At 43.1% G+C, this 24,662-nt stretch overlaps 1 protein-coding gene across 8 annotated transcripts in view; it reads right to left on the bottom strand.

Annotated features, from left to right (window-relative positions):
- The window catches only part of nrxn2b (neurexin 2b), a 943,005-nt gene that overhangs the window by 402,208 nt on the left and 516,135 nt on the right, over positions 1-24,662 (bottom strand). For all 8 annotated transcript variants that reach the window (XM_029753594.1, XM_029753600.1, XM_029753598.1 and 5 more), the window contains 3 exons: positions 22,787-22,906; positions 19,179-19,560; positions 17,466-17,656 (listed from right to left, as the gene is read on the bottom strand). In XM_029753594.1, coding sequence (XP_029609454.1) covers positions 17,466-17,656; positions 19,179-19,560; positions 22,787-22,906 — 693 coding nt within the window. The remainder of the gene's footprint in view (positions 1-17,465; positions 17,657-19,178; positions 19,561-22,786; positions 22,907-24,662) is intronic.

The following is a 24,662-nucleotide window of genomic DNA, read 5'->3' as shown; positions in this document are numbered from 1 at the left end:
AGCCTGATTTGAGGCTAATGCACTCTGGTAAGGATACAAGTGGGGACACATTTTAATAGCCTTGAACAATATTTGTGAGAGTAGCTAGTGGAAAATGAACGGAGAAACAAAAAAGAAATGTCAGGCAATAAGCTAAGCCACAAAGTCTGACGCGTTTTCATATCTGGCACTAGGGATGTGTTTACTAGCGGAAAACATTTCCTGCCTTTTGATTTCCATTCAGGGCTAATTAGCCTATGGTAATCACAGAGGAGCAGTGATTAGGGAGAGGGATCATACTGGAGCACAGTAAAGGGTTGGCGGGTCTGGAAAGCCAATCGGACCACAACAAAGCTACTTGTAGCTGGGCACTGAACTAACGGTGTAATAACATGACAATCTGTCTAATGATTCAGTATGTTTCTGATACCATATAAGCCAGGGCTGCCCAACCCCAGTCCTGGAGAGTTTACCGTCCTGTAGGATTTCGCTCCAACCCTATTCTAGCACACTCAATTATAACTGATTCTAATAATTAGCTGATTGATAAGCTGAAACAGTTTAGTTAAAAACGAAACTGGGGTTGGGATTTAAGCGAAAACCTGGTATGTGCAGTAGCTAATAAAATATGGCATGAGAAAAAAAAACACATATGGGATTTAGAAATATAAGAATATTGTGGATAGAAGTAACTAAAATGCATGTTATTGGCACTAACCTCAAGCTAGCAATGGTAATAGTGATAAGCCACTGATTCTATGGCTTTGAAGGCCAACGCTATTGATGGGAGCGAGGCATCCATTTTACATTGTACTGTTCAGGCTTTCATAGACAGAGACAGTGCTCGCTTCATTCTACATCTGTGTTTCTTCAACAACTGTTCCTTGGTGACTGTACAATCACTGCTGCCGCATATAAGAAACAAAACAGGATCCACTTCCCCTCTCCTGTGGGACTCCATATTGTTTCCCCCATCACACTTTTAAACTAACAATCTGGATGCTTGAGGATTCCATCCCTCAAACAATCACTTTAGAACCCCCCAAAAAGTATGAAAAGAAAAGAGACAACCTATTTTCTCAGGACAATTACACACAGTTGCGATGCTTTTAGACTGTTCTGTTTGAAGTGCTGAGCACACCAACACCAACACACACACACACACGGAAATGCCATATGTAGATAACGCTCCAATGTTTGATACATACAGCTATGTAGGTGTGACTGCTGCTGACTGATAGGTATGGATTAGGGATAGATGTGTGTGTGTGTGTGTGGGGGGGGGGGGGGGGGGGGGGGGGGGTGAGAGAGATTTGGTGCATTTGTGCTTGTGTGGGACATGTGTCTCTGTAACTTTCTGCTCTCCATGTCTATGTGTATTGGATAGAGATGTGATGGTAGAGATGGGAGTTGCCGACGTCTCCATCTGGGAATTGGGCGAGGACTTCGGAACAACGTCTGAATGTACAATTAGACTAGGGGATTGTGGATAGAGACATCACTCCCTAGTAAAGGTCCTAGGAAACAAGATTTACAGATTTACTCTTCCCACCAGCGCTACGGCTCTGCAGCCTCTATCCCCTACAGGCTGGAGCACAGCAGACAAATATAAAGGCCCAGAAGAAAAATATGAAATAAGAATAAAACAACACACAAAGCTTAATGCTAAAGATTAAAACCTCTACAGGATTGGTGGCTCCCCCACGGTACGGTTGAGCTAACGTAGGCTAATGTGATTATCATGATGTTGGAAGTAACAAGAAAATGTCCCCGGACATAGACATATCTGATATTTTCAGAAATCTTAAATTCTTGTTAATCTAACTGCAATGTCCAATTTACAGGAGCTATTACAGTGAAATAATACCATGCTATTGTTTGAGGAGAGTGCACAGTTATGAACTTGAAAAGGTATTAATAAACCAATTAGGCACATTAGGGCAGTCTTGATACTACATTTTGAACAGAAATGCAATGGTTCATTGGATCTGTCTAAAACGTTGCACATACACTGCTACCATCTAGTGGCCGAAATATAAATTGAGCGTGGGCTGGAATTATACATTTGTCTTTCTCTTGCATTTCAAAGATGATGGTAAAAATAAATTGTTTCTTTGTATATTATTTTACTATATCTAATGTGTTATATTCTCTTACATTAATTTCACATTTCCACAAACTTCAAAGTGTTTCCTTTCAAATTGAATCAATAATATGCATATCCTTGCTTCAGCTCCCGAGCTACAGGCAGTTAGATCTGGGTATGTCATTTTAGGTGAACATTTAAAAAAGGGGCGGATCCTTAAGAGGTTTTAATGCTAGTGAGAGGGAAGTGCCATGCTTTCTACAGGCGTGTGGATTCAGGGTTTATAGTAACGCCTCGGCTAGTTCCGGTGAGCTGAAGAAGACCATGTTGGTTGGCAATGAAAATGGAAAATGACCGCTCCCTACTAGTCTTCACAAATTGCCAAGCCTTCTGTTTCCTTTATGGCACGTGTCAAACTCATTCCACAGGGCCAAGTTTCTGCGGGTTTTTGTCTCACCCTTGTACTTGATTGATGAATCATTGATGAATTAAGATCACCAATTAGTAAGGAACTCCCCTCAACTGGTTGTCTAGGTCTTACTTGAAAGGAAAAACCAAAAACCCTTGGACACTCAGCCCTCTGTGGAATGCGTTTGGCACCCCTGATTTAAGTAGATAAAATTAAATCAAATTAAATAACACTTTATTGGTCACATACACTCTCATTAACACCTGCTAATCATGTGTAACGGAATGCTTGTGCTTGTTCCGTCAGTGCAGTAATATCTAACAAGTAATCTAACAATTCCACAACAACTACCTAATACACACATTTAAAGGGATGGATTAAGAATATGTACATATAAATATATGGATGAGCGATGATCGAGCAGCATAGGCAAGATGCAATAGATGGCATGAAATACAGTATATACATATGAGACGATTAATGTAAGATATGTAAACATTATTAAAGTGGCATTATTTAAAGTGAATAGTGATCCATTTGTTAAAGTGGCCAGTGAATCGAGTCTGTATGTAGGCAGCAGCCTCTCTGTGTTAGTGATGGCTGTTTAACAGTCTGATGGCCTTGAGATAGAAGCTGCTATTCAGTCTCTCGGTCCCATCTTTGATGCACCTGTACTGACGTCGCCTTCTGGATGGTAGCGGGGTGAACAGGCAGTGGCTTGGGTGGTTGTTGTCCTTGATGATCTTTTTAGCCTTCCTGTGACATCGGGTGCTGTAGATGTCCTGGAGGGCAGGTAGTTTGACCCTGGTGATGCGCCACCCTCTGGAGAGCCTTGCAGTTGAGGGCGGTGCAGTTGCCGTACCAGGCGGTGATACAGCCCGACAGGATGCTCTCAATTGGGCACCTGTAAAAGTTTGTGAAGGTTTTAGGTGACAAGCCAAATTTCTTCAGCCTCCTGAGGTTGAAGAGGTGTTGTTGCGCCTTCTTCACCACATTGTGTGTGTGGGTGAACCATTTCAATTTGTCCGTGATGTGTACGCCGAGGAACTTAAAACTTTCCACTTCTCCACTGTTGTCCCGTCAGCTGTTTCCTGAAGTCCACGATCATCTCCTTTGTTTTGTTGACATTGAGTGAGAGGTTGTTTTCCTGACACCACACTCCTAGTGCCTTCACCTCCTCCCTGTAGGCTGTCTCGTTGTTGTTGGTAATCAAGCCCACTACTGTTGTATCGTCTGCAATCTTGATGATTGAGTTGGAGGCGTGAATGGCCACGCGGTCATGGGTGAACAGGGAGTACAGGAGGGGGCTGAGCACACACCATTGTGGGGCCCTAGTGTTGAGGATCAGCAAAGTGAAAATGTTGTTTCCTACCTTCACCACCTGGGGGTGGCCTGTCAGAAAGTCCAGGACCCAATTGCACAGGGTGGGGTGAGACTCAAGGCCTCAAGCTTAATGATGAGCTTGGAGGGTACTATGGTGTTGAATGCTGAGCTGTAGTCAAAGAACAGAAGGGATAGGGCAGTGTGCAGTCTGATGGTGATTGCATCGTCTGTGGACCTGTTGGGGCGGTATGCAACCTGAAGTGGGTCTAGGGTGGCAGGTACGGTCGAGGTGATATGTTCCTTGACTAGTCTCTCAAAGCACTTCATGATGACAGAAGTGAGTGCTACGGGGCGATAGTCATTTAGTTAATTTATCTTTGCCTTCTTGGGTACAGGAACAATGGTGTCCATCTTGAAGCATGTGGGGACAGCAAACTGGGATAGGGAGCGATTGAATATGTTCGTAAACACACCAGAAAGCTGGTCTAAGCATGCTCTGAGGATGCGGCTAGGGATGCCGTCTGGGCCAGCAGCCTTGTGAGGGTTAACACGTTTCAATGTCTTACTCACATCGGCCATGGAGTAAGAGAGGGGGGGCCCGCAGTCCTTGGTAGCGGGCCACTTCGGTGTCACTGTATTATCCTCAAAGCGAGCAAAGAAGATGTTTAGTTTGTCTGGAAGCAAGACGATGTCCGTGACGTGGCTGTTTTATTTTGTAGTCCGGAATTGCCTGTAGACCCTGCCACATACATCTCATGTCTGAGCTGTTGAATTGTGACTCCACTTTGTCCCCATACCGACATTTCGCTTGTTTGATTGCCTTGCAGAGGGAATAACTAAACTGTTTATATTCGGCCATATTCCCAGTCATCTTTCATTGTTAAATGCGGTGGTTCATGCTTTCAGTTGTGTGAATGCCGCCATCTATCCACGATTTCTGGTTAGGGTAGGTTTTAATAGTCACAGTGGGTACCACATCTCCAATGTCCTTCCTTATAATCTCACTCGCCGAATCAGCGTATAAATCAGTGTTATTCTCTGAGGCTGCCCGGAACATTTCCCAGTCCGCGTGATCAAAACATTTTGAAGCGTGGATTCCAATTGGTCAGACCAGCGTCGAATGGTTCTTGTCATGGGTACATCCTGTTTGAGTTTCTGCCTATAGGACAGTAGGAGCAAAATGGAGTCATGGTCGGATTTGCCGAAGGGAGGGCGGGGGAGGGCCTTGTATGCATAGCAGAAGTTAGAGTAGCAGTGGTCCAGTGTGTTGCCCACGTGCGTGCTACAATCAACGTGCTGATAGAATTTAGGTAGCCTTGTTCTCAAATTTCCTTTGTTAAAATCCCCAGCTACAGTAAATGCAGTCTCAGGATATATGGTTTCCAGTTTATATAGTGTTCCTTAAGGGCTGTCGTGGTATCTGCTTGATACAGCTGTGACGATAACCGATGAGAATACTCTTGGGAGATAATATGGTCGGCATTTGATTGTAAGGAATTCTTGGTCAGGTGAACAAAAGGACTTGAGTTCCTGTATGTTGTTATGATTACACCATGAGTCGTTAATCATGAAGCATACACCCCGCCCTTCTTCTTCCCAGAGAGAGATGTTTATTTCTGTTGGCGCGATGCATGAAGAAACCCGGTGGCTGTACCGACTCCGACAACATATCCCAAGAGAGTCATGTTTCTGTGAAACAGAGAACGTTAGTCTCTGATCAAATCAAATCAAATTTATTTATATAGCCCTTCGCATATCAGCTGAAATCTCAAAGTGCTGTACAGAAACCCAGCCCAAAACCCCAAACAGCAAGCAATGCATGTGAAAGAAGCACGGTGGCTAGGAAAAACTCCCTAGGAAAAACTCCCTAGAAAGGCCAAAAACCTAGGAAGAAACCTAGAGAGGAACCAGGCTATGAGGGGTGGCCAGTCCTCTTCTGATGTCTCTCTGGAAGGCAAACCTTGCCCTAATGCCGTCTACCTTGTTGTCTAGAGACTGGACATTGGCGAGTAATATACTCAGAAGCGGTGGGTAGTGTGCACGCCTTCGAAGTCTGACCAGGAGGCCGCTTCGCCTACCTCTACTGCAGCGACGTTGTTTTGGGTCGGCCTCTGGGATTAGATCCAATGTCCTGGGTGGTGGTTCGAACAAAGGATCCGCTTCGGGAAAGTCGTATTTCTGGTCATAATGTTGGTAAATTGACGTCATCTAATAGTTCTTCCCGGCTGTATGTAATAACACTGAAGATCTTCTGGGCTAACAACGTAAGAAATATTACATAAAAAAACTAAATACTGCATAGTTGCCTAAGGACTCGAAGCGAGGCGACCATCTCTGTCGACACCATCTTGGTAATAGTAGATAATTTCACACATTTTAGAATATGCAAATAAGACTGTTAGCGATGTAGGGTCTTTAGCGGGAGGCAGAGAGGCTTGTTGACACCTGCTTTGTTTGTGGCGGCCATTTATATGCCCACACTGAATCTCAATAGTCTTCCTCTCCTCCTCGACTTCATATTCACTGATCTGAAAGGACAGGAGAGGTGAAAACCATGTTGCTTACAGCCTTCCTGTGTTGTCAGGTCAGTGCAGCTGAAGGCGACGAGACAGAGTAATATATTTTAGACTATCGAGATACTGTTCCCCAGTTTGAGGCTGTGAGTAATCTCTTATCTTCTGACCCTCATCTTGTTTTTCCTCCCTGGTTTTCTTCTGTCTCAAGTCTGCCTCTTGACTGACTGCTGTCAGTCTGTCATAGATAGACACCAATTGTGCATAGTCTTTTTGACAAACTCCATCCAAATGACAGAGATACAGTATATCACTTTGTCACATTAGTAGATCATTGGGGCAGATATGCAGCAAAAGGACTATGAATATAACAATGGGGATGAGAGTATTTCATCTACAAGTCCGATCACATACTTTGAGATTCATATGCATGCAAATCAGGCTGCTTGCTATAGAAAGTATACATGCTCCCTACTTATACCTGTTCTCCATCCATGTGCCTCCTGATTCTTCCCTCTTATCAACTACATCCAGGGATATGTGTGCGCACTGCACCAGTCCTCTAAAACCACCCCACTCATGATTAACACAGCCTATTGCACCAGTAACCCATGTAGACGAAGGTACTGGCAGAGAGAGAAGGACGTACCCCATCAATAAACCATGCCTTGAAAAAGCCCCGGTTCGCTATTTGATCTTCTAACTTCTCAGATCCGCCGGTACCCCTGGGTGGGCCCCTCTGCTTCATAAGCCCCCTTCCTGTCCCAAACTCAAGGTTATCACAGAGACAAGAAAAAGAGGCTTCTCCCCCCGAAAAGTGATTGTGATAATCGTCAACATATCTCTGATGAAAGTCAAGTGTACCGGAGATATTTTGCTTTTCACCGTCGGACCACCAGAAGAATTACAAATAGAGACACGTCTAAAGGTATCACTAGAACACTTTAGATCCCAATGTGAAACAAGAAATTCAAAAGATCAAGAATGAAATATGTATTCACAAGAAATACAGAAGAAGCAGTAAGCCTATGAAACTATTAGCCTATAGATTTCGAAAACAACAAGCAGATAATACTATCTATAAGATAAGCAACCCCCAAACCAAAATAATTCAACATATAGTAGAAGAAATACAACAGAGCTTTGACAATGACTTACAGAACGGGATGCTAGTCTCTGAATTTACCACAAAGGAATGAAATACAGCTATTACTAGACAAAAAGCAACCAAATCCCCGGGTACAGACAGTTTCACCTCTGAATGGTATACATCATTTAGAGAGCAGATTATCTCAAGTTTACTTGCAGCCTGTAACTGGGAATTTCAGAAGGGTGAAATCCCCTCATGGATAGAGGCCATCATTTTAGTTACACTGAAGGAAGGGAAACATAGACCACATTGTGGAAAACACAGGCAAATCTCAGTCCTAAAATTGGATTACAAACTACACTGGACAAAAATATAAACGCAACAAGTTGGTCCCATGATTCATGAGCTGAAATAAAATATTTCTGAAATGTTCCATACGCACAATAAGCTTATTTCTCTCAAATTTTGTGCAGAATATTTTTTACATCCCTGTTGTATATTTATCCTTTGCCAAGATAATCCAGCCACCTGACAGGTGTGGCATATCAAGAAGCTGATTAAACAGCATGATCATTACACAGGTGCACCATGTGCTGGGGACAATAAAAGCCACTCTAAAATGTGCAGTTTGTCACACAACAGAATGCCACAGATGTCAATTTGAGGGAGTGCGCAATTGGCATGCTGACTGCAGGAATGTCTGCCAGAGCTGTTACCAGATAATTGAATGTTAGTTTCTCTACCATCAGCCGCTTCCAATGTCATTATAGAGAATTTGGCAGTAAGTCCAACCAGCCTCACAACCGCAGACCACGTATACGGTGTGATGTAGGCGAGCGGTTTGCTGATGTCAACGTTGTGAACAAGTATTCCATAGTGGTGGTTGGGTTATGGTATGGGCATTCATGAGCTACCGACAACAAACACAATTGCATTTAATTGATGGGAATTTGAACGCAAGAGTGATATTGTGACGAGAACCTAAGGCCCATTGGCGTGCCATTCATCCGCCGCCATCACATTATGTTTCAGCCAATATCCAGAAACTTTGCACAGACATTGAAGAGGAGTAAGACAACATTCCACAGGCCATAATCAACAGTTTGATCAACTCTATTCGAAGGAGAGGTGTCGCGCTGCATGAGACAAATGGTGGTCACATCAGATACTGACTGGTTTTCTGATCCACGCCCCTACCTTTTTTTAAGGTATCTGTGACCAACATATGCATACAGTGCCATTGGAAAGTATACTGACACCTTGATTTTTTCCACATTTTATAATACTGCCTTATTCTAAAATGGATGACAAAAATAAAAATCCTCAGCAATCTACACACAATACCTCGTAATGACAAAGCAAATGTATAAAAAATATAAAACAGAAATAAATGATATACATACAGATGAAGTCAGAAGTTTACATACACCTTAGCCAAATACATTTAAACTCAGTTTTTCACAATTCCTGACATTTAATCCTAGTAAAAATTCCCTGTCTTAGGTCAGTTAGGATCACCACTTTATTTTAAGAATGCGAAATGTCAGAATAATAGTAAAGAGAATTACTTATTTCAGCTTTTATTTCTTTCATCACACTCAATTAGTATCTGGTAGCATTGCCTTTAAATTGTTTAACTTGGGTCAAATGTTTTGGGTAGCCGTCCACAAGCTTCCCACAATAAGTTGGGTGAATTTTGTCCCATTCCTCCTGACAGAGCTGGTGTAACAGAGTCAGGTTTGTAGGCCTCCTTGCTCGCACATGCTTTTTCAGTTCTGCCCACAAATTTTCAATAGTATTGAGGTCAGGGCTTGGTGATGGCCACTCCAATACCTTGACTTTGTTGTCCTTAAGCCGTTTTGCCACAACTTTGGAAGTATGCTTGGGGTCATATCCATTTGGAAGACCCATTTACGACCAAGCTTTAACTTCCTGACTGATGTCTTGAGATGTTGCTTCAATATATCCACATAATTTTCCTACCTCATGATTCCATCTATTTTGTGAAGTGCACCAGTCCCTCAAGTAGCAAAGCACCCCCACAAAATAATGCTGCCACCCCCATGCTTCACGGTTGGGATGGTGTTCTTCGGCTTGCAAACCTCCCCCTTTTTCCTCCAAACATAACGATGGTCATTATGGCCAAAAATTATATTTTTGTTTCATCAGACCAGAGGACATTTCTCCAAAAAGTACGATCTTTGTCCCCATGTGCAGTTGCAAACTGTAGTCTGACTTTTTTATGGTGGTTTTGGAGCAGTGGCTTCTTCCTTGCTGAGCGGCCTTTCAGGTTATGTCAATATAGGACTCATTTTACTGTGGATATAGATACTTTTGTACCTGTTTCCTCCAGCATCTTCACAAGGTCCTTTGCTGTTCTGGGATTTGCACTTTTCGCACCAAAGTATGTTCATCTCAAGGAGACAAAACGCGTCTCCTTCCTGAGCAGTATGACGGCTGTGTGGTCCCATGGTGTTTATACTTTCGTACTATTGTTTGTACTGATGAACGTGGTACCATCAGGCGTTTGGAAATTGCTCCCAAGGATGACCCAGACTTGTGGAGGTCTACGATTTGTTTTCTGAGGTCTTGGCTGATTTCTTTTGATTTTCCCAAGATGTCAAGCAAAGAGGCACTGAGTTTGAAGCTAGGCCTTGAAATACATTCACAGATACACCTCCAATTGACTCAAATGATGTCAATTGGCCTATCAGGAGCTTCTAAAGCCATGACATCATTGTCTGGAATGTTCCAAGCTGTTTAAAGGCACAGTCACCTTAGTGTATGTAAACCTCTGACCCACTGTGAATTATAAGTGAAATAATCTTTCTGTAAAGAATTGTTGGAAAAATGACTTGTGTCATGCACAAAGTAAATGTCCTAACCGACTTGCCAAAACTATAGTTTGTTAACAAGACATTTGTGGAGTGGTTGAAAAATGAGTTTTAATGACTCCAACCTAAATGTATGTAAACTTCTGACTTCTACTGTAAGTGTTCCGACCCTTTGCTATGAGACTCAAAAATGAGCTCAGGTACATCCTGTTTCCAGTCATCATCCTTTAGATGTTTCTGCAACTTGATTGGAGTCCACCTGTGGTAAATTCAATTGTTTGGACATGATTTTGGAAAGGCACACACCTGTCTAAAGAAGGTCCAACAGTTGACAGTGCATTTCACAGCAAAAACCAAGACATGAGGTTGAAGGAATTGTCCGTAGAGCTCCGAGACAGGATTGTGTCAAGACATAGATCTGGGGAAGGGTACCAAAAAATGTCTGCAGCATTGAAGGTCCCAAAAAACACAGTGGCCTCCATCATTCTTAAATGGAAGAAGTCTGGAACCACCAAGACTCTTCCTAGTGCTGGCTGCCTGTACAAACTGAGCAATTGGGGGAGAAGGGCCATGGTCAGGGAGGTGACCAAGAACCCGATGGTTACTCTGACATAGCTCTAGAGTTCCTCTGTGGAGATGGGAGAACCTTCCAGAAGGACAACCATCTCTACAGCACTCCACCAATCAGGCCTTATGGTAGAGTGGCCAGATGGAAGCCACTCCTCAGTAAAAGGCACATGCCAGCCGTTTGGAGATTGCCAATAGGCACCTAAAGACTCTCAGACCATAAGAAACAAGATTATATGGTGTGATGAAACCAAGATTGAACTCTTTGTCCTGAATGCCAAGCGTCACGTCTGGAGAAAATCTAAGGTGAACCATGGTGGTGGCAGCATCATGCTGTTGGGAGACTAGTCCAGCGGCAGGGACTGGGAGACAAGTCAAGACCGAGGCAAAGATGAACGGAACAAAGTAAAGAGAGATTCTTGATGTTAACCTGTTCCAGAGCGCTCAGGACCTCAGACTGGAGTGAAGGTTCACCTTCCAACAGGACAATGACCCTAAGCATACAGCCAATACCTTCAATTCTGTCAGATGGGCTTCACTCTATAAGGTCTTATATAGATTTAGATTCCATGAGGACATTATTAAAGCGTTTCAGGCATTATAATGTATGATAGACCATTTGCAAGATTTCAAATCAAAGGTGACCTCTCAAACACATTTACATTAGAATGGGGTTGTAGACAGGGATGTCCTGTGTCCCCCCTCTTTGCCCTATTTATAGAACACCTGAATCAATGAATTAGACAAAATAATAACATCAAAGGGATTGATATGATGGGAGGAGAGGTGAAATTGGCATTATATGCTGAAGATGTGTTGATTTTTCTGGGACAACCTAACAATCATTCCCAGAACTGATATCCCTTCTGGAAGTGTATGGGTCTCTCTCAGGTTATAAATTGAATGTACAGAAGTCTCAGGTTATTATGTTAAATTACAACCCCCAGGCAGACATCAAGTATGGTCTGAAATGGGATGCAGAGTCTATGAAATATCTTGGAGTTCACTTACCTAAAGACATTGCAAAACTGTCAATCATTAACTATGGGCCTTGCAATTCTAAAATCAAAGCAGATATCCTACGATGGAACCTTATCCCCTTCCTTAGCAAGATGAGCATATTACCACGTTTACTATATGTCTTCCAGACTCTCCCAGTAGAGGTGCCTGTGCAGCACTTCACGAAATGGGACAAGTTAGTCTCCAGATACATATGGCAAGGGAAAAGTCTAGAATCAGATATAAATCCGTGCATTTATCAAAAGGGAATTGAGGAATGGTTATCCCATGTCTAAGAGAATACTACTCTGCAGCACAGATAAGGCTACTGGTGTTCTGGTGCAACTCAGTCTACAGCAAGATGGAAGGAATGTGAAACTACAAGGGACGTCCCAATACAGGCAATGATAGCAGATAGGAAGTTGGTAGATAACCTCATAGATAAAGACAATCCTTGGATCAATTTACATTTGAAGATTTGATATGAAGTATAATTTGATTTTAAAATACTAAGATGTGCTATGATACCTATTTTTCTCTCAATAAAATAGATAACCGGTTTGAAGGATGGGCAACAAGAGACCTCTCAGCCTACTGTACTTTTGTACACAAGGGGGTGTTCCAATGCTTCCAAGTACTAAGAGAGAGAGCCAGTGATTAGAAGGTCAAGATTTCTACAGATATCTCCAAATTCGTCATCGGACTATAGAACGGGGCATGCAGCAAAATAATCTCTAGACTATTCAATGGCTTCATAACGACCAAATCTGAAAATACACTATTCATAAAGAAGAAATGGGAAAGGGAGGGGAACATGGTCATTTCTGTGGAGGAGTGGGAAACCTTATGCCAATCACAATGGAAATTAACAAGCTCATTGACTTGGAGGGAATTTGGATGGAAAATATTATGTGATTCTTAACCACTCATCTGCAGAAAAGACATCAGGGTAATGGAAGGAGATGTTGGAGGTTATGTGGATCTAATGAGGCAAACCATTACCACCTATTTTGGAACTGCCCTAAGCTTGTAGGCAGGATATACATAAATACACGGAAGCCATATTTAAGGTTGATGGCCCATGCAGAGGTGAGGTCATTACATTTGATCTAAGGGATGCGTTAGACAAACATTTGATTGGGTTACTCCTACTAGCAAGTAAGAAAGCCCTGACAAAAAAAATTGCTACAATTGGAGATGCCTGTGGCAGATGAGTGGATAGATGTAATACTTGAGATCTATGTGATGGAGAGGCTAACCTCTTCTCCGACACTACAGATTTGGTCAAAATAGTTTGACTATATAACACCATTAAGATCTGATTTTGTTTAATGGTCAAAGTGGAACAATAATGTACTGTAATAACATCCCCATGTTCAACTGTTAATAGTTAGAGTAGAAGAAAATTCATTGGGAAATGCAGAATTATTGAGACCTTTAATATTTATGACACACTGAATTCCTGAATGTCTTCATTTTTGTTTTATGCATTTCAATTTCTATCGTGCTCTTTTTCTTTATACTTAATGTGAAAATGTCATGCGTGTCTGAACCTTGTTTTTCCAAATAAAAACAGAATTTAAAAACAAACAAAAAATATAGAGACATATCTAGAGGGAGGAGGAAGAATGTGTGGGGTTTGTTTTTGTCGATATTGTTGTTATTTTCCCCCTTCCATCTCTTTGGAGACACAGGAGTTTTAGTTCATCTTCGGAAGGGCAGATTGGCTGGGGAAAGGATCATATATCAAGGTGAAGAGGGTGGGTTGGCGCGGTGGGCTGGCACGGGCTGGCTGCCGCTGCCAGCCTTTTGCTTCCTGTCCACATGTTTGGCAGGCAGATTTGCTCTTGGCACCGGGAGCAGGTTTCGCTACTCTGCCTAACCTGAACGCAAGCCCCAAGCCTCCTGAGCTGGCACACATTTGAAAGCTGAACAAATAGAATAAAAATGAATAACTAACAGTGCACACGTACGGACGTGTGTACACTCTTACGCATAAACGAAGGGAGCATACAGGTACACACACCAGGACTTTACTGTAAACCATGAGATAGTCAGCAGCTTTTCAGCACCTTCTGAGACTTTTCTTCTCATCGCTGCGTGACAGTACATGAAAGACATGTCACTGAGTGACATCCACGAGTCATATCCATGTTAAAGTACCGGATGAGTGAGGGTGAAGACAGCTCAGTCTTGACATTACTCTATTGGGATCTATCTTTCATAAGACACAGATGGTTGTCTCTGTGAGCATTCTCTGCTGACATGGTTGAATATTTCAGACTGCGTATGCCACGGGAACACCACTTTAAACAAAGAGTAACCCACTGAAAGCTAGAGAGAACTAAAGACAGAAGGCCCAAATGAGGGGATATTGAGGCTATGTATGTGCCCAATATTGACAATAGTGACTTGATTAAAGAGATTATCTGGTACTTTTGTATACTTTTTAGCCAGTAATGTAGTTCTGAAAGTAGCACTTATGGTGCCCAGAAATTGCATACTGTGTCACATATACATTTTTATATATATGATTTTAGTCATTTAGCAGACACTCTTAGCCAGAGCGACTTAATAAGTGCATTGGCGATGTCTTCCCCACAGTGACCGTTCGTACATATCCCAACCAGAAGCCATGGATTATAGGCAACAACCACACAGAGCTAAAAGCTAGAGCTACCGATTTGAAGGAGCGGGACCTTACTCCGGAAGCTTATAAAAAATCCCGCTACGACCGCCGACGAGCCATCAAACAGTCAAAACATCAATACAGGACTAAGATTGAATCCTACTACAGGGCTTGCAAACTATCACAGATTACAAAAGGGAAACCCAGCCGTGAGCTGCCCAGCGACGAGAGCCTACCAGACGAGCTAAATTCCTTCTATAATTGCTTTAGGGCAAGCAACACTGAACCATGCATGAGAGCACCAGCTGTTCCAGATGACTGTGTGATATCGCTCTCTGTGGCCGATGTGAGTAACACCTTTAAACAGGTTGACATTCACAAGGTCGCGGGGCCAGATGGATTACCAGGATGCGTACTCAGATCAGGCGCTGACCAGGTAACCAGTCTAACTGACTATCGTAGCCATGAAATGCTTTGAAAGTCTGGTCTTGACTCACATCAACACCATCATACTAGACACCCTGGAGCCATTCCAATTCACATACCGCCCCAACAGATCCACAGATGACGCAATCTCCATTGCACTCCACGCTGCCCTCTCACACCTGGACAAGAGGAACACATACATGAGAATGCTGTTCATTGACTATAGCTCTAGGGCTATATCTCAGCGTTCAACACCATAGTACCCTCCAAGCTCATCATTAAGATCAGGACCCTGGGACTGAACACCTCCCTCTGCAACTGGATCTGCCCCCAGGTGGTTAGGGTAAGCAACACCACATCCGCCATGCTGACCCTCAACAAGGGGGCCCCTCAGGGGTGTGTGCTTAGTCCCCTCCTGTACTCCAGGTTCACCCTTGACTATGTGGCTGTGCACGACTCCAACACCATCATTAAGTTTGCTGACAACACGACGGGGTTTGGCCTCAATACTGACGATGATGAGACACCTTATAGGGAGGAGGTCAGTGACCTGGCAGTGTGGTGCCAGGACAACAACCTCTCCCTCAACCACAGAAAGACAAAGGAGCTGATCTTGGGCCGAGCACGCCCCCATCCACATTGATGGGCTGTAGTGGAGCGTGTCGAGAGCTTCAAGTTCCTCTGTGTCCACATCACTAAGGAATTAGCATGGTCCACACACATCAACACAGTCATAAAGACTTTCTACAGCTGCAGCATTGAGAGTATCTTGGCAACTGCTTGGCATCCAACTGCAAGGTGCTATAGAGGGTAATGCGTACGTCCCAGTATGTCACTGGGGTCAAGCTCCCTGCCTTCCAGGACCTCTATACCAGGCAGTGTCAGCTGAAGGCCCTAAAAATTGTCAAAAGGTCCAGCCACTCAAGTCATAGACTGTTCCCTCTGCTACCGCAAGACATGCTGTACCGATGCACCAAGTCTGAAACCAACAAGACCCTGAACAGATTCTACCCTCAAGCTATAAGACTGCTAAACAGTTAGTCTAGGTAGCTATTGGTTAACTATTTAACTATCTGCATTGACCCTTTTTGACTCATCACATACGTTGCTGCTGGTGTTTATTATCTATCCTGTTGCGTAGTCACTTTATCTACCTAAATTTTCTATAATTTATTGTTTCTCTCTCTCTGCATTGTTGGGAAGGGCCCGTAAGTAAGCATTTCACTGTTAGTCATGTGTATAGGCATGTTCATTTAATATACTTTTGAGTGGATAAAAGAAAGAAAAATTTGGCCTTGAGCTGGGCCTCTAGTGCCCGAAGCGGTAAGGAGCCAGCAGCAAATCACTCCTTTGTGCGGTGTGTGTCGGGTACTGGACAGCTATGGAAAATTGGCAGTTGATGTGCGGGTGTCATGTGCTGGGTGGGAAAATATATTAGAGCTTTCTGTAATGTTCAGATTTGGTGCATTTGCTTATGATAGTCTTGGTGAATAAACTTGAAAGTCACGGAGAGCAGTTTGGTCTCAAGTTCTATTAAGAGGAACACTATTAAAAATAGAGTCCAAAAAGTATCATTCCAACAAGGAGCAATTAGGGTTAAGTGCCTTGCTCAAGGGTACAGAGATTTTTCACCTAGTCATCACTGGAATTCGAACCAGCAACTTTTCAGTTACTGGCCCACCGCTCTTAACCAATAGGCTACCTGTAAAGCTGCAGATACAGGATGTGCACCAGGTCATTGCTCTCACTCTGCTCTGTGTGCATCTTGCCAGCTATCACTCAAATGGCAAGGGGCTGAAGCTCATTTGCATGAACTCTAATTGCTAGGAGGCTGAACATTTTGGGAAAATGGCACTGCACAGCTTCCACAACACAGTCGCTTTCAAACTAGGGATTTCGTGGCTAATTGACAGTAATTCTGGTCATACATTATTAATGTATGAAGTACACATTGAAACATCCAGCCCAAAGCAGGAGGTTTAAAAAAATACTTAGTCATCAACGTTTCTGAAACATGTTTTTAAGAGCCATCCCTATATGGCCTCTAAAACCTTCCCAAAAAGTCTACAGAGATTGATCCACAATGTTCAACTCAAAATGCACTCACACCCAAATTTGCTTTCTTCAGCTATATAAAGGGACAATCTGCAGTTAAAACAATAAAGTTGTCGACCCGCCTCAGTTTTGGTAAACAGCTGAAGAATGGGGCTGGAGAAATTGAACCACTCTCAAATTCATAGACGGGGCTATGAATGAAAGGACTGACCAGCCATGATATCAACATTTTAGTTTTAACCATGTTTTGGGGATTTAAAGTGTTTGTTTACAATTAGATCGTTTTCAAACAGTGGAGTAAAACAAGCTTATATGTTGTGTTCTGAAGGGGGTACAACAGTTGTATTCTACAATAATCAATAGATATATATCATTAATTCCAAAGTAAGTAATTGGGTGTAGCAATCACATATTGCTGCTATTAGTATTTATATATAGTATATTTTATGTAGGAGTTGTTGTAGTACTAATAGTGACTCCAATGACCATAGTAGTGGAAAGGTCAATGAGCCACGGAGGACCCATCAGCCTACAGAAAAGAATAGTGCCCCCTACCTTTGAGGTCCAGGTTGCGGGCTCCATTGGAGTGCTGGGTGACGGTGCGGGAGTCGATCTTGAGCGTATGCACGTTGTTGGCGTCCCGGGAGACCACCACGTTGTGCCACTGGTTGTCGTTGAGCGGCTTGTCCGAGTTACCCTTCATCAGCGACGGGCCGTTGCCGAGGTCAAAGACATAATGGACGTAGCTGTAAGCACAGATCGTAAGAGACTTTTAGGAAATAACTGTAGGCGTGCGTGTGTATATATGAGACAGAGAGTGAATGAAAGGGATAAAGGGGTAAAGGTGCTTCAAATTATATCGATATCACCTCATCGGTCACATTCAGTTTGACCAAACCAATATCAAAATGTCACCCACAGAGCATAGTTCTTTAAAAGAGGTCTAAACCAGACAAAGCCAGGTCTAGCCTAGCAAGTTGAATAATTGGGTGTTTGGCTCTTTTGAAAAATAACCAGTTTCTTCAGTCAAAGACGACGCCATAAGGATTCAGTACTTTCAGTATAGTTAAGGCTGTTCAATGGACGAAGCCAGAGTCCAAGGCGGCAGGGTGAGTCGGTCTCACTCCAACCTTTGTTATATTTAAACAGCAGGTTTTTCACTCAGCCCCTGGTGCCTATCTTGGACTTCTTATAAAGGCGATGGGGGGAAGAAAAAGAAAGGACTGCTCTCTCTCGCTCTCTCTTTGGTCGAAGGAGAGGGTGGTGTAGGGTTGAAGTGCACCGAACCTCCAGCTGTGCAATGGCAAGCTGCAGAGCAGAAAATTGCCCAACCTTACATAATGTACAGCAGCTCAGAAATTATATTCTTTGTATATTTTAAGTTTTGAAATGTACAGAAAAAAAAAAATCCAACTCAGAAGCTCTCAATATTACTTTTCCTGTCCATTTGCCAGAGGCGGACAAGATGGCATGTTTCATTCATGCCCAAAATGATTTCCTTTCGTAATCTGTTGGTGACTAGTTTGCCAGAGCAATGTATATCGAATGTGTTTATTCCTGCTCTGCTTTGTCTTTGTGTGTGCTGAAAGATATGGTTGGAGTCCTTGTGTCATTACAATGTCAGGTGGGGAGGAAGAGGGGCAGGGAGTTACATGCATCATAACAAGCATTTTTTATATTTGAATGGATGAATAGCCTGGTGACAACAGGTGATATAACACACTGTTCAGACCGGTGCTACTTCAGGTGTCCTATTATTCAAGTCTGCATTCAGAGTTCTAACAACTAAAATCTTTTTTTTTCAGACCAAATAAATATATTTTGTTCAACCTTAACGTCTGTGGGGCGTATGGATTGTGTGTACAGCTGCGAAGGCATCTGATATTTACAAATTAGAAAATGACATATTTTCTCCAACTGCTGTTTCCTCCCGATAATAATAGCCTGTTCTGGGCATTCAACAGAGCCATGAACCAAAATGATTAGTATTGCTCATTGAGAAATAGAGTGAACTGCCTCCAACCAGCATAGATTCATAGAATCGTAGAAAACAAGCATATCTTAGTGGAACTTATACAGGACTTTTTCATTTTCACTGCATCCACTTGTTTCACAACATATACATCTACATCATTTGTTATGTTTTCCATTATCATATGATTAAGATGTGCCCACATGGTATAGGCCATGTGGGCACAATAAGCAAAACCACATTACAACTTTCAGGGTAAGCTAACATGTCAACACCACTCAAACGTCCAGACTCACCCTTTGACCAGCTCCACAACGATGAAGTCGCTGCCATCCCCCGAGTTGAAGAGCAGCAGCCCGTCCGACGTGGTGGTCTTGAACTGAAAGAAGAGGTGCATGGAGGCGTAGGCCTGCAAAGTAGCCAACGCTAGATAGCTTGCTTTCGTTCGAAACGTCACCGGATCGGCGATGATGTGGCGCATGCCAAAGCGGGCGTTGAGTTCGCAGTAGGAGATGTCACCGTTCTTGCACTGGTCCAGGTAGGGCACGCCGTTGACTGTCAGGCCCTGGAGGTGACCGATGAAGTTGGAGGGCACCACAGATATGAAGCGACGCTCGGTCATGATACCCGTCTCAATGTTGTGGAACTCCAGCCTCGTGTGGGCACCTGTCATCTGGCCTGGAGGGTGAAGGAGGACATGGGAATATGTTATATTAAAGGCATGGAGCTTTCTTAACCATGTGGCCTAATCAGGAAAAGCTTTATACCCTGGTTATGAAATAATGGTACAATTGGATGGAATAAATATAGAAATCTAAAACATGACGATGATACAATTATTTTAAAAAAGAGGCTAAAAGCTTCTAACTAAACTGCAAACTAATCTCCTACTACACTGAACAAAAATATGAACGAGCAATTTCAAAGATTTTACTGAGTTACAAATAAGTCAATTGAAATAAGTTCATTATGCCCTAATCTATGGATTTCACATAACTGGGAATCCAGATATTCATCTGTTGGTCACAGATAGTTGCTGGATTTTGGCGGGAAACTGCCCTTTTCGTCCTCATGCTAGCTAGCAGTAGCCACATCAGCCATTATGGAATGACAAGTTGTGTTGAACAACAGAGGAGCTGATTGGCTAACACTGCCATTCCAAAATGGCTGCGGTGGCTACTGCTAGCTAGCATGAGGACGGAAAGGGCAGCTTTCCCTGAAAACTAGGAGTATTTCAATCTTCTCTATGTATCAGTGTGGATAAAGGTAAAAATTGGAGTACAATGGCATATCCCATCCCTGCATTGAAGTAGGTTTTCTGACACATATCTCGTGCTGGCTACATGGTTTCTTAATAATGAAACCATGAATGTCTTCCAACCCCAGTGCAGCACAGTGTAAACAAGCGTAATGGTAGGGTCGGTATCTTTTAGCAAGGTCTGAGTGAACATCTGACCTGAATTAAGACCACCTACAATCTTCAATGCCCGAGCTAGTAATGCCCAATTATTCAACTGCAGGGATGCAGATACAGCCCTTCTTATAAACAATCTATACAGACAACAATTAAAACATTGGGGATAAATGCATGTTATGAAGACTGGCATCTTCACAGGATGCTATAGTCTATGTAGGGCTTCAATTGGGAAGGAGTTCCATATTGTAATTGACCACCCTGTGTAATATATTGTATTTTTAATTGATCAAATTGTATAAGGCTTGGATTGGGCAGTAACACAGACAATAGGGGTTCCACAATATACGGTTGAAGTCGGAAGTTTACATACACTTAGGTTGGAGTCATTCAAACTCGTTTTTCAACCACTCCACAAATGTCTTGTTAACAAACTATAGTTTTGGCAAGTCGGTTAGGACATCTACTTTGTGCATGACAAAAGTCATTTTTCCAACAATTGTTTACAGACAGATTATTTCACTTATAATTCACTGTATCACAATTCCAGTTGTTCAGAAGTTTACATACACTAAGTTGCTGGTGACTTTAAACAGCTTGGAAAATTCCAGAAAATGATGGCATGACTTTAGAAGCTTCTGACAGGCTAATGGACACCATTTGAATCAGTTGGAGGTGTAACTGTGGATGTCTTTCAAGGCCTACCTTCAAACTCAGTGCCTCCTTGCTTGACATCATGGGAAAATGACAAGAAATCAGCTAAGACCTCAGAAAAAAATTGTAGACCTCCACAAGTCTGGTTCATCCTTGGGAGCAATTTCCAAATGCCTGAAGGTACCACGTTCATCTGTACAAACAATAGTACGCAAGTAAAAACACCATGGGACCACACAGCCGTCATACCGCTCAGGAAGGAGACGCTTTCTGTCTCCTAGAGATGAACCTGCTTTGGTGCGAAAAGTGCAAATCAATCCCAGAACAACAGCAAAGGACCTTGTGAAGATGCTGGAGGAAACCGGTTCAAAAGTATCTATATCCACAATATAACGAGTCCTATATCGACATAACCTGAAAGGCCGCTCAGCAAGGAAGAAGCCATTGCTCTCCAAAACCGCCATAAAAAAATCCAGACTACGGTTTGCAACTGCAAACGGGGACAAAGATTGTACTTTTTGGAGAAATGTCCTATGGTCTGATGATACAAAAATAGAACTGTTTTGCCATAATGAACATCGTTATGTTTGGAGGAAAAAGGGGGAGGCATGGAAGCCGAAGAACACCATCCCAACCGTGAAGCACGGGGTTGGCAGCATCATGTTGTGGGGGTGCTTTGCTGCAGGAGGGACTGGTGCACTTCACAGAATAGATGGCATCATGAGGTAGGAAAATGATGTGGATATATTGAAGCAACATCTCAAGACATCAGTCAGGAAGTTAAAGCTTGGTCGCAAATGGGTCTTCCAAATGGACCATGACCCCAAGCATACTTACAAAGTTGTGGAAAAATGGCTTAAGGACAACAAAGTCAAGGTATTGGAGTGGCCATCACAAAGCCCTGACCTCAACCCTATAGAAAATGTGTGGGCAGAACTGAAAAAGCGTGTGCGAGCAAGGAGGCCTACAACCTGACTCAGTTACACCAGTTCTGTCAGGAGGAATGGGCCAAAATTCATCCAATTTATTGTGGGAAGCTTGTGGAAGGCTACCTGAAATGTTTGACCGAAGTTAAGCAATTTAAAGGCAATGCTACCAAATACTAATTGAGTGTACGTAAACTTCTGACCCACTGGGAATGTGATGAAAGAAATAAAAGCTGAAGTAAATCATTCTCTCTATGATTATTCTGACATTTCACATTCTTAAAATAAAGTGGTGATCCTAACTGACCTAAGACAGGGAATTTTTACTTGGATTAAATGTCAGGAATTGTGAAAAACTGAGTTTAAATGTATTTGGCTAAGGTGTATGTAAACTTCCGACTTCAACTGTAAATCTCTAGCTACATAAACTTATGAGCCCATCTTCCACTACACCTTTAGTATTCCAATCTATCCCCTTGGTGATTATGTTGTTGCTTCCTGGAATTGAGCAGGAATGAACTTGGCCAGTTTATTAAAAATACCTTAGTCCTAAACAAGGTCAGCCCAGAGGCCTTCTCTTTGTGGTTTGTGCCCACCAGAAACAGGGTCACACAGGGTCATTCATAGCCCCAGGCTTCATCATCTCTTGCATTCCTCTCACCCCACACCCCCATCCCTCTATCCATCCATTCTACCCCCCATGGAGTGGTGGTAGACAGTGGGGAGTGGACACTGACCTTCTGCCATCCCACTATCCCTCCATCTCTCCATCCTTAGCCCCAAGACTCATCCTGCCCCCTCTCTTAATCCCTCCTCTCACCTATTTAACACCCCCCCATCCCGCCATTCCTCCTGTCTATTATTTAAGGCCAGAAGAGGTGGAGGCGAACAGTGGAGAGTGGACACTGACCTTCCACCGTGACGTTGTCCACAGATAGCTGGAAGTTCTTTCCTCGGCGCACCACTTTCACCATGTGCCACTCGTTGTCGTTGAGCTTCTGGCCAGCGAAGAGCGTTTCAGGTCCTTTACCTGGAGGGGAAGAGCTATGGTCACCTACCCAGAAAGGATGTTGATACAGTGTGTATCAGCAACTAAGTCCACAGGGACAATACTATACAGCTAATGGAGAAAACCTGCATGTTTATCCCACGCAAACACACACACACAGTTTCCATTCAAACAAACATGTGTAACAGTACAGTCACACACACACACACAGAAAGACATAAAGTAGTATCATACAAGAAGGCATACTGTGCCATGTGTGTCACTAAGCGCACAAAGGTTATATAAAAAATAAAAAAAATATATTAAAAAAACAGGAGATGGACTCAATAATATAGTAACAGCAGGATGCCATCAAAGACAAAGCAAGAGGGTAGCTAGGTGTTACAGTGCTACTTATTGAACAAGCCTTTCATGGTAAAGTAAGGATTCAGCCTACAACTGCCGTGGAAAGCCCAGATGAGTGGTAGAACTATTTTATAGCTATCGCCTGTAGCACTCTGTACTAGTGGAGCTGTGTAATTGACGTCTGTATATTAGGACTTTGCCATAGGACTCTTTGCCAGACTGGGTAGAGAAAACGGGAGATTAGACTGCATTGGATCTGCCACTCCTCTCCTCGGTCACTCCCCCCTCTTCTTTTCCTTCCACGGTCTCGCTTCTACTGGCACAGGAGACGGACTGTTTGACGCAGCAACATATGGCGGTGGGAGAAATGCTTATTAAAGACATATTTATTGTAGCGTCTTCTCTCACCAACTGAGCCTCGGTGCTATTTATAGTTTTTCCAATGAAACAGAGCGATTATATAAAGTGTGGCAGGGAACGAGTGAGTGACGGAGTGAAAGAGTATGGGTTTTGAGGAAGGCAGCAGAACTGAATCCGTCTGTCATTGGGGTGTATTATGGCGAGTCGGCACGAATCGCCTTCGGATGAGCGAAGTCATGGTGACGGCTAATGCTAATTGCGCTAGCGGTAACAGCTGCAGTGAAGTGCTCCGTTTACACATTACATTAAAATGTATCTACTAAAAAGGGCAATACATTGAAAACTAACCAACAGAAAGTGGAAAATAATTACTGGCTACGCTATACAATAGCACAGCCTAAGAGGCTAAAACAAAAGGCTGTCCCTGACGATGGTTGACTCGCAGTGTGTCACAGTGGCATTCACCGAGGCAAAGAACGGTGATTATGAGGGAAAATAATGGGTCCGTAAACAAAGCCATAATGAGGGAGTCTTCCACTTCACTGCCTGGTGGAACCAGCCCTGAAATAGTACAGTGCCCTGAGGAAGCAAGTCACTTCCATTAACCTCTTACACTCGTACACGGGTTGAAAATGGCAGATTTGGGCACCGGTAAGTGCCTAAATTGGAACGCAGTGGCTGTAAAGTAATGATGGTAGAGATCAGGCTCTGCACTTCACAGCTCCGTATGGGGTTTTGACTGACAGCTGTTCTGAACTTGAGCACCGTACACAACAAGAAGTCGCCCGCATCCCTCCTGCTAATTTTGTTGTCTGAGTGAGGAAAATGCTGTAAATTGCTGGGACTCTATGTATTTTGAAAGATGAGACGTTGACGATTATAATAAATACCGCTTTGATGTCATACAAGCAAGCCCAGCACCCGTGGATCTTCAAATTTCCATATCCTAAAACTCCTGTCATATACAGTGTCAACGTTTATGATCACTATATTTGATGCAGTTACAAGATGACATGAACGTCATGCCCTGGGTTGTTCTGAACAGGTTGAGCCTATGTTGGTCTATTGTGAA

This window comes from Salmo trutta, chromosome 5, assembly GCF_901001165.1.
Source record: "Salmo trutta chromosome 5, fSalTru1.1, whole genome shotgun sequence".
NCBI lineage: Eukaryota > Metazoa > Chordata > Actinopteri > Salmoniformes > Salmonidae > Salmo > Salmo trutta.
Note: the sequence above shows the minus strand (reverse complement) of the source record. Positions and strands in the feature narration are given on the sequence as shown.